This window comes from Bemisia tabaci, chromosome 10 (genome assembly GCF_918797505.1).
Source record: "Bemisia tabaci chromosome 10, PGI_BMITA_v3".
In the NCBI taxonomy this organism is placed as follows: Eukaryota; Metazoa; Arthropoda; class Insecta; order Hemiptera; family Aleyrodidae; genus Bemisia; species Bemisia tabaci.
The window spans coordinates 39,241,541-39,254,379 of NC_092802.1; the positions used below are offsets into that span (position 1 = coordinate 39,241,541).

General features: G+C 40.1%; 1 protein-coding gene across 2 annotated transcripts in view; it reads left to right on the top strand.

Annotated features, from left to right (window-relative positions):
- The window catches only part of Sh (Potassium voltage-gated channel protein Shaker), a 513,106-nt gene that overhangs the window by 455,185 nt on the left and 45,082 nt on the right, over nt 1–12,839 (top strand). For both annotated transcript variants that reach the window (XM_072305153.1, XM_072305152.1), the window contains exons 4-5: nt 907–1,147; nt 3,417–3,819. In XM_072305153.1, the coding sequence (XP_072161254.1) occupies nt 907–1,147; nt 3,417–3,819 (644 nt within the window). The remainder of the gene's footprint in view (nt 1–906; nt 1,148–3,416; nt 3,820–12,839) is intronic.

Genomic DNA, 12,839 nt, shown 5'->3' on the forward strand with positions numbered 1-12,839 from the left:
ATGAAAACACACCAACTCGTCAATTTTTAAACGCTTAATTCTCTGTCATCAAACATGGTGTATCGATTTCAACTTAGTGCTTTACAAAGTCTCTAGGTACTTGTCCTTTGGCACCAAAAAGGTTTTTCATAATCTAACTTCTTCGCCCGCTGCGCAGTTTTAGGTGTTTCCTGAACAATTTTTTTCCCCGAGTTGGTGTGTTTTCGAACTCACTGATTCATTTAACAGCTTCAGTTTTTTCTAGTGAATCTTCCACATTATCGCAGAATATTCGGTACTTTTTACTTTCTCGCTCCCCTAGGGTAGAGAGGAAGTATTGTCATCCTCCAAGAAAAAAAAAAAAAAAGTTGAAATTTCATCATTTCTAGACGTTTTAAGGTCCCAGGAGTCAAATTAACCATACTTGAAAAAATGTGTGTCCGTCCGTCCGACGTCCCCCAAATCTGTCTACAGCAATATCTCAGAATCTATCTGTTCGATTTCATTCAACATTCTCACAGAACACCATATTTATGGTCTCCTTATGCACGTCAAACGATTTTGGGGTACGCTAAAATTGGGGGGGGGGGGGGAGGCTAGGATCATATTGGGTTAAGGGTCCATTTTCAGCAAAATCACACGGAAAGCTCATTTTGAGGGACTGTAAATTTTGAAAAATGCCTTTAATTCTTTAAAATTGGGCATCAAGCACATCACCTGGGTCATTAATTTAAGTTCCTAAAAGATCTTTGGACTAAACTCAAAATTCAAGGGATTACGAGGCCCAAAAGTAGGGCACTTTGCTCCGCGACATTACACAAACAACTCATTTTCAAAGACTGTAAATTTGAAAAAAAATGTCTTTTTCTTTCTGTGTGGCTAATTATTGAATTGTGTAGTAATAGGGTGTGTTTGGTGGTGTTTCAGGGAGGACGAGGGTTTCATCAAGGAAGAGGAGAAGCCGCTGCCGAACCACGAGCTGCAGCGGAAAGTGTGGCTCTTGTTCGAGTACCCAGAATCGAGTCAGGCGGCCCGCGTCGTCGCAATCATTTCCGTCTTCGTCATCCTCCTCTCCATCGTCATCTTCTGCCTCGAAACTCTCCCCGAGTTCAAACACTACAAAGTCTTCAACACCACCACCAACCTCACCAAAATCGAGGAGGACGAGGTAAGCATCCGTTTCCTTTCAGATCATATCCGACACACTGAAAAAAAAATCGGTCATGTGAATCGAACACTGTTAAAAATCAATGATATACTCTGAGTGAAAAGGCGGCGAGAAAAAAAAATTCAGCGCGAATTTCGCGCCTCACTCTGAGTGTACACTGGAAAAAAAAACACATTGGATCTAGAGTCCAGACTCTTTTAGTCCAGACAGGTTTATTAGAGAGAAACCGAGAGCGCCTTCAACCCGGTGACTAGGCACTGTTAGCTACCTAGAAGTTAAAATAGTTGTGTCACACATTTGGACGTATTTCTATCAAACGGAACTATGTGCATTGAGACATGAACTCTAAGATTCATAAGAATATATGCATTACAGGGCTCACGTCACAATGCACATAGTTCCGTTTGATAGAAATACGTCCATTTTAGATGTCAAGCGCAACATTGAGCCATTAAATAATACGTAACACGTCTACAAATGGATTTCATTTTGAAAAAAAGGAATAAGAGCATTTTAATATTGCTGGAATTGTGCAGTTTACATTCTTTGCAAAAAATTACATTTACAAAAGTAATATTTGTCTTGAATTTATAGTTTTTTGGGAGCGAAGATTTTTTTTTTTTTTTTTTGGCCATTTATTCAGCACATCTTTGTTTACAAATTTAGCACTATTCCTGCACAATTAAGTACATGCCTTAAGAGGGAGTAAAGATAAAACTTCTTTAGATGATCTGTTTATATGCGCGAGGTAAAAAAAAGTTGCAAAACCTTAGTGACTTTGGAATGCTCTTGGTTCCTTCTTGAAAAATGCAATCCGAATGAGTGTGCGAGGTACGACATACGCCGGCGATAAAATTTTAGAACTTTTGATGGAACTGATCGTAAGTCAAGTTTCTGATTTTCGCTGATTTTGCGATTTTTGCGACTTTGACAGCTATAAAACACAATAAAAAAATAATTTTGTTCAAAGTTTTCATTATTTGTCTCAAACGTTGTATTGTGAATGCTTATCGTGTCAATTTTCACCCTTAGAGAAAGAATTTCTGGATTATTTGGACAGAGTTGGACAGAAAGGAAGCAAGTCACATCGGGATCGAACCTAGAGAAAGAGGTTTAAAGTTTGGCTCCTGCATAAGACTCAATGTAAAAGATAAACTTCGAGTTCAATTTCTGCAAAATTTGCCCCAACAAAAATTTTGAATTTTCGGCGATAGATAGTAGAGCGGTGGTTGAGTTCAAAACCACTCATAACTCAATTTTTCCCAAAATGTGGGTTGGTTCCTTTCCGCTTAACTCAGTCCATTTTGAAGTGCTCAAAGTTACTGATTTTCGTCAAATCAAGGTGATTCGATGGACGCCATATTTTGTATCAGAACGGCATGCGATATATCGCATCAATTGGTTCCATTTTTTCAGCTACTCGTCATTTTTCTCCAATTTTGAGATCGCAATTCTGTTGTCAGGAGACTAAAGCACTCGCTTACCAATTTTAACAAAGAAATTCAACGTAATAAACGCGTGGTTTTTTTAGAGAGAAAATATCGCATTCGAGTGCAGTTTCGATATCAGTATCGAATGCGATGTTTTCTCTCTAAAAAAACCACGCCTTAATAACATAGAATTTCTTTGTTAAAATTGTTAAGTGAGTGCTTTAGTCTCCTGACAACAGAATTGCGATCTCAAAATTGGACGTATTTCTACCAAACAGACCTATGTGGAGGTGAGAAATATGGAGTGTGCTCGTTAGTTCTCTGGCCGTAAGAGTGAAAGAGAATAATAAAGCGCCAGTGACGTCAGCGGCAATGATCGAGCACACGCGTGAGGGGGTAATCGTCGTCGGGGCGCTTTAACTCATGAGCCCTGTCCACAACGCTCTCTTGCCATACCCGCGGCTCATGAATCTCGCATTCAGTTGGCACATAGGTCTGTTTGCTAGAATTTAAAATCCCGCTTTTCCAATTCTTCAAAAGGAATCACGCCCACTTTTACATTGCTTCTTATGCAGCTTTCTAGAGCACACCCCATATTTCTCACCTGCACATAGGTCTGTTTGGTAGAAATACGTCCAATTGGTAAGTGAGTGCTTTAGAAATCTCCTGACAACAGAATTGCGATCTCAAAATTGGAGAAAAATGACGAGTAGCTGAGAAAATGGAACCAATTGATGCGATATATCGCATGCCGTTCCGACACAAAATATGGCGTCCATCGAATCGCCTTAAATCATAAGTCAATGGGTTAAGAGGGCGTTTTTTTGTGTTTTCGCCAGGTACCGGACATGACGGACCCGTTCTTCCTGATTGAAACGGTGTGCATCGTCTGGTTCTCGTTCGAGCTGACGGTGCGGTTCCTGGCCTGCCCGAACAAGTTCAACTTTTGCGGCGACGTCATGAACATCATCGATATAATCGCCATCATTCCGTACTTCATCACCCTGGCCACGGTCGTAGCAGAGGAGGAGGACGCCATCAACCACCCCAAGGCCCCCGTCTCCCCGCAGGACAAGTCGACGAACCAGGCCATGTCCCTGGCCATCCTTAGGGTCATTAGATTAGTCCGCGTTTTTCGAATATTCAAATTGTCCCGTCACTCCAAGGGCCTCCAGATCCTGGGTCGAACGTTAAAAGCCTCCATGAGGGAACTAGGCTTGCTCATTTTTTTCTTATTTATAGGTGAGTCCGACACCCCCGGGCCCTGCTCCGGCTCACAGCCACTCTCTTTCTTGAACGACTTACCTCTTTTTATTTCGAAATTTTAATCTCATTCAAGCTCTAGTTCAATTCATGGCATACGAGGTGCGCCCGGTCAGAAGCCGCGTTTTCCTGATCCCCTCGGCCCGCTTTGCGTCTCAACGAATTCTCTTCGGCTCTCCGGAAAGTCAATAATCTCATTGAGAACTTTTCCATTACTGAACTGCAAAATTTCAGGCAGCTTTGTCGGTCCGCCGCTTCTGGCAAGGCAAGTCCTGCCATTGAGTCAGCCGCTATTTTCGTGTCTTTCTAACAACTGGACTATTTTTTTCCCCTTTCTTTTTTTTCAGGTTTAATGGTTTATACCTCTTCCCCCCGAAATTAATGAATAGCCCGTGGTTACTATGATTAAGGTGATAAAAGTTAAAGTTAGAATTTTGTTTAATGGTTAATCATAATTATCTCTATAATACTTTCTTTGAATAGATCTTGACACGAAGGGCGATAGCACATAACATGTCATTCTTGCTACATTAAAAGAAAGAAATGTTTGTTACTGAGAGGCTCACTCTGGTTCTACAGCCAACTATAGACAGAGATTTAATGTCCTCGAACAACAGGGCGATAGGGACATCCAAGCTCCGGCTTTCAAATTTTCAGGGATTAAGGCTGAGTGGAATCTGTTTCTGCAGATCCACTCGTCAGCTCCGTGAAAATTTGTCGCCTCCACCGGGATTCGAACCCGAGACCTATTGACCTGGAGCCAGACGCGCTGACCGCTAGACCAACCTGGCCGGCTCTAATTTTTTTTCCATTAGGAACTACAATCTCCACAAAAACTACAGAACTACAAAAAGATAGACAGCTGTGAAGCCTGTATTTATTTCCGTAAAAAAAAAAAAAAAAAAAAAAAAAAAAAAAAAATCAGCATTCATGAATTTTATAAATTATTGCAAAAAGTGAAATTGTGTCCATCGAACGGCAATTAGTCGTTCAACAAATCCTTATTTTTAGGGGTATAAAATTGGCTTTACCGCAAGTAAAGCACTTCGCTGTTTGTTGAAAAAGGACCGACTTATATTGTTTTTTTAAAGTGACATCTGAAACAAATTCCTCTCTCTCTCTCTAGATGAGTATTTTTTCAATGCACCCATGTTTCTTTTTGACAACGCAATGTGACTCGAATAAATCTGTTTGAAAAGTTCGTTAACATTGAACGAACCAGCATTGGACAAGTGCCGGGTGTCAGAATTACGGGCGCTCAATTTTTCAATTTTCAAAATAGTATCGGTAGTTCGAAGTGCATTGTGAAACCCACATGTTTACATAAATAACAACGAGATGTTCCTTATTGTTGGAAAAATATGAAAGTACCTGAGCACTCATGAGTTTGCCTTACTTTAAGATGTATACCGATAAAACTGACTGAAATTTTGCAGGTTTGTGATCGAAAAATTCTCAAGTAGATTATTGATTTTCTGGAAAGCCAGAGAAAACTTTGTTAGGACGCAGGGTGGGCTAGTAATCATCAAAATCCGGCTTCTAATTCAGCACACCTAGTATGACAAGTTTTTCCCCACAATTTTTGAGATTATCGTATTTCATTTTCCTCTTTCTGCGAGAGACTTGTTTGCACGCTCAAAAAATCAGGAATATTTTAATTTTTGCAAAATTCAGTAGAACTTGGAAGAGGATCGTGTAAAATCAATGAAAATCCTCTTTACATCGACTAAAGATGTAATTATTCAGAACTTGTTTATTGATACTTTTTGACAGCTTTTCTTTTTCAATAATTGCTCGGCATTAGGATTAAGAACGCTGCCGCAGATTGGTGGCAGTAGAGCTCAAAGGCTATTTCATCAGCAAAATAATTTTTTTCTGTTGACGTGAGCCAATGTTCCGTTTGTAAAGCACGGTTTAAAAAATCTTTTACGACTAAATTTTGATCTTTCAGAAAAAAAGGTTCTAAATTACGTATTTCCTTCCTCGCGGTTTAAATGGAATATGAATTTGCAAAAATTAAAATCCCTCTTTTTTTGGATGACGATTCCTATTATCTCACAGCTTCAAAATTGCTCGGTGAGCTGATGCTGAAAGGACTGCCACTTATTTTGTATTTTAATGACTAACAGACATAAGTTTCTGCTTTCTAGTTTTTTTGTAAGGGAATGAACTAAAAGATAGCTATAGAATTCTTTATGAATTGGTTTTATCACGTGAAGAAAATTCACAGAAAATTCACAAGAGAAATCATTTGTTAGATGTCCTTTTATAAAAAATAACACATTAGCCGAGATTTGCAACATCGCATTCAGAGATACGCATTCTTCAAATCAGGGCATCATAGTTCCTCCAAATAGTAATTCCAGTAAATCTGATTCTTGAAAGTGTCACACCTTTAAATCGCGCATTTTACAGCCAAACTTGCACCGTAAACGCAATTTTTATAAATGACCCAAAATCAACTCACCCAGCACATTCGAGCATGAGAAAATGGGACGAAAGTGTCAAACAAGTTCAGCTCAAAACCATCCTCGATTCCTTCCTATCCTCCAATTTCTCTTATATTTACCAAATGCATTATTCAGTTCGGTGTTATTGTACTTTTTCCTTCCTCTCCCCCAACTTTTCGCTTAATATCACACTCTCTCAATTTTTTATTGCAATTATTCCAGTGGTTTCATTCTTTTATGAGTTTTTTTCACATATTCCTTTTTATATTTCGCAATTTTCCCTCAAGGCTACAAAGGTCCGAAGTGCTCGAAAAATGTTCCATTCGCTAACGAAAATCTTTCCGCAGGCAGTGATATTCATCCCTACTCGATCAATTTCCCCTTCGCTTTGAAGAGTAAATTCACCCCCAACCTCGCGGATCTCCTCTCTTTCAAAAATTTTAAAGTGTGAATTGTGCTGTGTTCGATAATTAGGATCCCCATAAGTGAAAAAGTGTCACCCCCAATCGCGGTTGGTTCGGTTTAGTGATGTGCGTGCCTCCCCCCATCCTTAGTTACCTCTGCCCCTCTCCCAGTGCAGTTTCATCGGTGCAGTGGAACCCCCCCTCCCCCCGGTCCGTTTCAACCCACCGACTTCTCCATTTTCGAGAAAAGTTCTTCCCCTGTTCGCGGAATTATTGGTGTTAAAATTGTGCAACTTGGAGCCACATCTGTCCAGCACTGCCCCGCGTCCGTTGGATTAATCGCAAACTTCTTTCCAGCAGCATGATGTTCCTTGCGTATGTCTTTCAAGCATCTCTAATTCATTTATTTGTGTTTCCAGCGTCTAGGTAAGAGGAGACCTTGACTTTATTTTTCTGGTGGTAGCAGCTACTTTACTAGTTGATTTATCAGTAGTTTAGAGCAAAAGAGTCGTGGCTACGATCTCGTGGAATTTACAATGAAACGGCCCTGGAGGCCCCATTGCCTCCCATTTAATGCATAACTTTTGAAATTAGGGCTTGGAGGACAGAGAGCATAAAGCAGTTTTTGAAAAAAAAATGAGATACAGATGATTTTACGTGAAACTATAGTCTTGATGCATAATCTGTGAAAAATTTACCTTACATTACAATTTTTAAGCATCAAAAAGTCAGTTTGAACTTTCTTTTCGCTATCAAGATCCATGTAATTTCTAAACTTCTGGCTCTAGAAATCACAGCCGAATTGTTCATTCATATTTAGCCGACATATTAGCGCTACGAATTCTGAACGAATTTCATTAAGGCGCATGGATGCAACTATTCGAGCTTTGTAGATGTCCATGTTGCATATGCAAGAATGTGAAGGCGTTTTGAATCTCCAAGCACTCCGCGGATAGCTCTACGAGGATCTAAAAGGACAGAGCGCCTTCAATTCTTCGTTTATAGTGCAAGAACATCTTCCAGGCTCGAATTGTTAATTGCTTTAAAAATCATGCCCTTTGTCAATAGCAAGTCGAGAAAATTTACAACTCGATTTTTCTTAACAACTTATAATATGCGACTCTTTTGCTCTAGCTTGATACTGCTGCGTTTCATGTTCTTATTAATACTATCTGGCTTTTATGGTAAATTCTTCCTTTCTTGTTAGTCGCCTCTTTTTTTTCTTTTTTTTTGCCAATTTCAGCGCGGCTTATCGGGAAAAGCCCAGTAAAGCTGCCAAAACTACCCATTTATGCTCTCGGCTCTCAAATTTTTAGGGATTATGGCCAAGTGAAGTCTGTTTCAGCAGATCCACTCGTCAGTTCCGTGAAAATTTGTCGCCAGCAGCAGGGTTTGAACCCGGGACCTATTGGCCTGGGGTCAGACGCGCTGACCACTAGGCCAACCTGGCCGGCCGGCGATATGAACCTCATCATAAGATTCCGAGATGAACTAATTAAAGTATAAAAGTTTGTGCCTTTGAATTGAATCAGCGAAAGATTCGGAACATTTACAGTTGAAGCGCAATATAACGAGAATAATAATTATGCCTTGAGAGAGTGAAGAAGGTGTAATTTACAGACTGTACAATTATGAAGGAAAACCAAGAAACGCTCCTTTGACTAAAGGAAAAATGTTCCACACAAAGGTCAATTTCATGTTTTCCTGTTATTTTTCTTTAATGCAGAATTAATTTTTCGGATGAAAGTAGATGTAGCAAGACGAAAATGCAGGAAAATGGAAATAATACGCGGTGAAATTAACATGTTCCATACCTCACATATGATTTCTACAGCTAATATCAAGAGAAACCAGCTTTACTTACACTGAGAGAAAAGCTCGGCCGTACACACACCCAATTATCCATACTGCCGTTCTAAGGAAGACCGCCGTATGAGCCTTAGACGTTGCCAAATCTCCTTTAATACAATGCGAATTTTCAGAAAAATCTGTGAATACCTCTCCTCCAATTTTTCCGAAAAATTTTACGATCCAAACTTTCTGAAATTTTCCAGATAAAATATTCATAACTGTATTAAAAAATAAACATGTTATTGAAGAAAATTTGGCAATCCTCAAATGCTCATACGGCATTTTTCCTAAGCACGGTGTTTCTTTTCTGCCGGTTCTTATAACCGTACCTTTGATTTCTATAACCCGGCCCCTAATAAAGTTCGTGCATGCCACCAAACTATTCTAATAGACTGGCCTGGTCTAAAAGTATGATCGTATATATTTCTGTTGCGCGAGAAAAAAACACAACTTTCTGTTGTGCTACAGTTCATACAGCGGAACTTTTCTCTCAGTGATACCATTAACCTCCCTTATCATTTTTTCGTCATCTAGGCCTGCTGCAAGAATCACGCAGATTTCAGCAGTTTTAATATTTAATTTGAAAAAATATATTATTCTATTCTATACGAGTAGATGATTTCATTGTACAGCGTAAACACTCTTAAAAACCATTTCATACAATATGAAGATGCACTATCAGTTCTACTTTTTGTCACCGTGAATTTGTGTGCACACTGAAAAAAAAGGTGGGTAGGATGTACCATTCCTTCACGCTGTATTTCACTCAGCGTGAAGGAATGGTAAATTCTACCAATCTTCAAGTCGATTCTGCTAGATGAATGGTTACCCGAACCAGTATATAGTAACGTTTACCTTTCTTTTAACGGAATTGACTCTAAATTGACGCTGTGTGAAATACAGCTTGAAGGAATGGTAAATTCTACCAATCTTTTTTTTCAGTGAAAAAGGAATTTAAAAGCCTCCCTGGAAACTCATATCCTCACTGTTAAAAATCAATGATATACTCAGAGTGAATAGCCGGCGTGAAAAAAAAAAAAATCCAGCGCGATGTCGCGCCGCACTCTGAATGAAAGGATCAGAGCGTAAATATCACCAACGACGGACGAATTAGTTGAGGTACCTCAAGTAGCGTGAATTCAGGGCGTCTTGGTAAGATCGCTGAATGGCAAAGTGGTAGAGCACTCGTTTTTCACCGCCGCAACTCGGATTATAGGACATTTCGTCAACGACTTTTTGTCTGCGCACCTGTTTTTCCAGTAATTTACTTCCACGCGTTTTTTCGGCACGAGAGTTTTGCTTTACATGCCAGTTGAGACCCAAAGTTAATTGGCCCACATGTAAATACAAACGACAATTGCTCACGACGTTTTTGGATGAAACTTTAAAATGTCCTGGAAGAATGAGGGTTTCCTTGTTTTTTTGTTTTGTTTGTTTGGTCCAACGGAGAATAATATGTAGTTGAGAGTTTTGGTAAAAATGGGGGAGCGTCAATTCCATGAGACAAAATTCACTAAAACTCTCTACACCTCTTTGGTGTAAAAGGACTTAATTATCTTTCAAGATTTTCCCATCTTGTTATACCTGAACTGAATAAACCTCTATATTTGCCTCAGCTAAAGGCTCTTAGATCTTTCCACGATAAGTATCTTGATTTATTTCGCGAGGCAAGATCTGTACTTTTAAAGGATGCCTGCCATTCTTAATACTTTCAATTTCGTATAATACCGTGCAACTCTTCACTATATCTATCTATGTGTGCTATACCTGTTGTAAAATAGTTGCTTCAGGCGCCGCCGCAAGGCGGGCGGGCGGCCAGCACGGAATGCGCATTGGCGCCTACAAACCTAAGTGGATACTTCAAGCATTGTGCAATGCGTGAAGTATCCACTTAGGTTTGTAGGCGCCAGCGAGTCTCTCGCGCTGGCAGCACGCCGCTCCGCTGTGTTAGGCTTTAATATTTATACTCGCATTTTTAACTCATGATTTTGAAATGTTTGCACACTCTGCATTGATTATTTTCATTTAAATAGATGGGGAAAAATATGTATCACTTTATCAAAGGAGAATAATAATATTTGTTTTTTTAAATATTGGTGGTTCCATGTCTTTAATGATTTCTAAAGCACTATAACTTTTTGTTCACCTTTTTTGCTTTTATTGTGCTGCAGCGAGGTGTACGTGCAACCAAACGCTCAAAATTTGACGTATTTGACCCTAAAAGATCGATGTACAAATGGGTTAAAACTGAAGATTGCGTGCTTCTTGGTTTTGTTCCCTCTTCTATTCATTTTTGCAGTTTTTGTCAGCACAACTGCGGCTTATTGAGGTTAATGTCACTTGGAAAGGGTTTTACAAATATTTGTCACGTTTTAAAAATATAAATATTTTCAAAATGAAGTAAGAATTTCGTAAAGAAAAATTAAAAAAATAAAAACAGTACCCATACATATATAAGGTATATTGTGCATCGAATATTTTAAGGATAGAAATAAAATCAAATATTCACCAATGACAATTTAAAAAGATGATTCAAAAGGAGAAAGTAATAACATTTCATTCAGAAAATGAGCAACCATTACAACACCTCCTTCTCTCTCAACTTCTCGTTTCCATATTGTCAATATAATTTTACATACCGACTAAAATATAACGCTTGGACCAAGTCACCATTGCTTATTTTACGTGTGAGCGTAAACTACCGGACAAAAAAGGTGCGCGGACAAAAAATCGTTGACAAAATGTCCTGAAACCGCGACTTGAGTTCGAATCCATGCTGCGGCAGTTCCATTTTACGTTTGCCCGTCAGATTTTCACTCCCGCCAGACCGTGAAATTCGCGCCGAGCTCATTTCGCGCATAGAGTACATAGATTCGTAATGTAAATGGGAGATCTGGCGCCATGTTCTGCTCGACGAATTCCGAACCCGGTGTGCGCCGAGTTCGGGTCGCTTTTTCGATACATTTTCGATCCAAAATGGCGGTGTGGAATACGTGGTAATTCCTATCTCCTTTGTTGTTGTTGTTGTTGTCATCGGATGGCCGGGTACCCGTGTATCGCAAACAATCGATTATGTATCGAAAAAGTGACCCGGCGTCACACAGGAGTCTCGGAATTCGGGACATGGAAAATGCTTAAAAGTGGCGCCAGCTCTCCCAATTACATTACGACTCTATGTACTCTATGATTTCGCGCCGGATCCATTCACTCAGAGTAACAGGTGGTCAAAATAGCAACTGAGTAGCGTGAATTTCGCGCCGGGATTTTTAACAGTGATCCGAAGAAATTTTGCAACACATACAGTGGTGGGTAGTTTTTCCGTAGCGCGGCAGAATATCCGCTATCATGACGTCATGGATTTGGTGTCCCAGAAACCGAGAGGGGTGATTGTATAATCCCCGAGCCGTGTCCATCAATTATCGCATCACGGATATGATGATGACGCGTCTAAGACCCCACCCACCGCCCCCCTGCACCCCCATTGCTGCCCCCCTTGCAATTCACACGCTGTCCCTTCAAGGCGGAGTTGGCGGGTTCAATCGTCCCGCCGTGCCGCGAGGGAGGGCGGTCGTTAACAGGGACTAATCTGTGATGACAATATGAGCTCGACTCGTGGGAGGGGGGTGTAGATGGGGAGGGGGAGTTAGGAATCAAACGTTGCCCCGGACACGTATGCAACCCGCAAATCCGGGTCGCCCCGCTTGTCGTGCGGTGATCGATTGTGGCGTGGCGTGTTTTTCGATGTATCGATTGATCTAACATTTAAATCTGTGGAAAAGTATCGATAATCAGGGTGTTCGCAGCGAACGCCTTAATAATCGATTCTTTACCACGGCTTCAAATGGGGAAATATCGGTACTCGATCGATGGAATCGTATCGCGGTCGAATATGTCAGGCTCGCGGAAAAACGACGTATGAGTCAGATTACCCTCCATCGAAGCCAAATTTGCAGGAGGATTTGAGAATATCTGTCCATCACTTTAATGAAGAGCTTTATTGGCGATTTAATTTAATGAACACCGTAAAAAAAAGTTTTTTGGAGTGCAGGCTCTTAAAAAAAATTACCAAGAAAAAATACTCTAGTTTAATTGGGTTTTTGCGTTAATCAGAAGGAAATCTGCTTAAATTAAGCTTGGCTCTGGATTCAAGTAACACTGCGAATGAATCATGCGTATTTTTTCTTGTCAAATTTTTCATGAGTCTGGACCCTAGACCCAAGAGACTTATTTCCACTACCGTTTTAGTTGACTTCTCGAATTTATTCGTTACAATCTCTTGCTGGCAGATAGACGA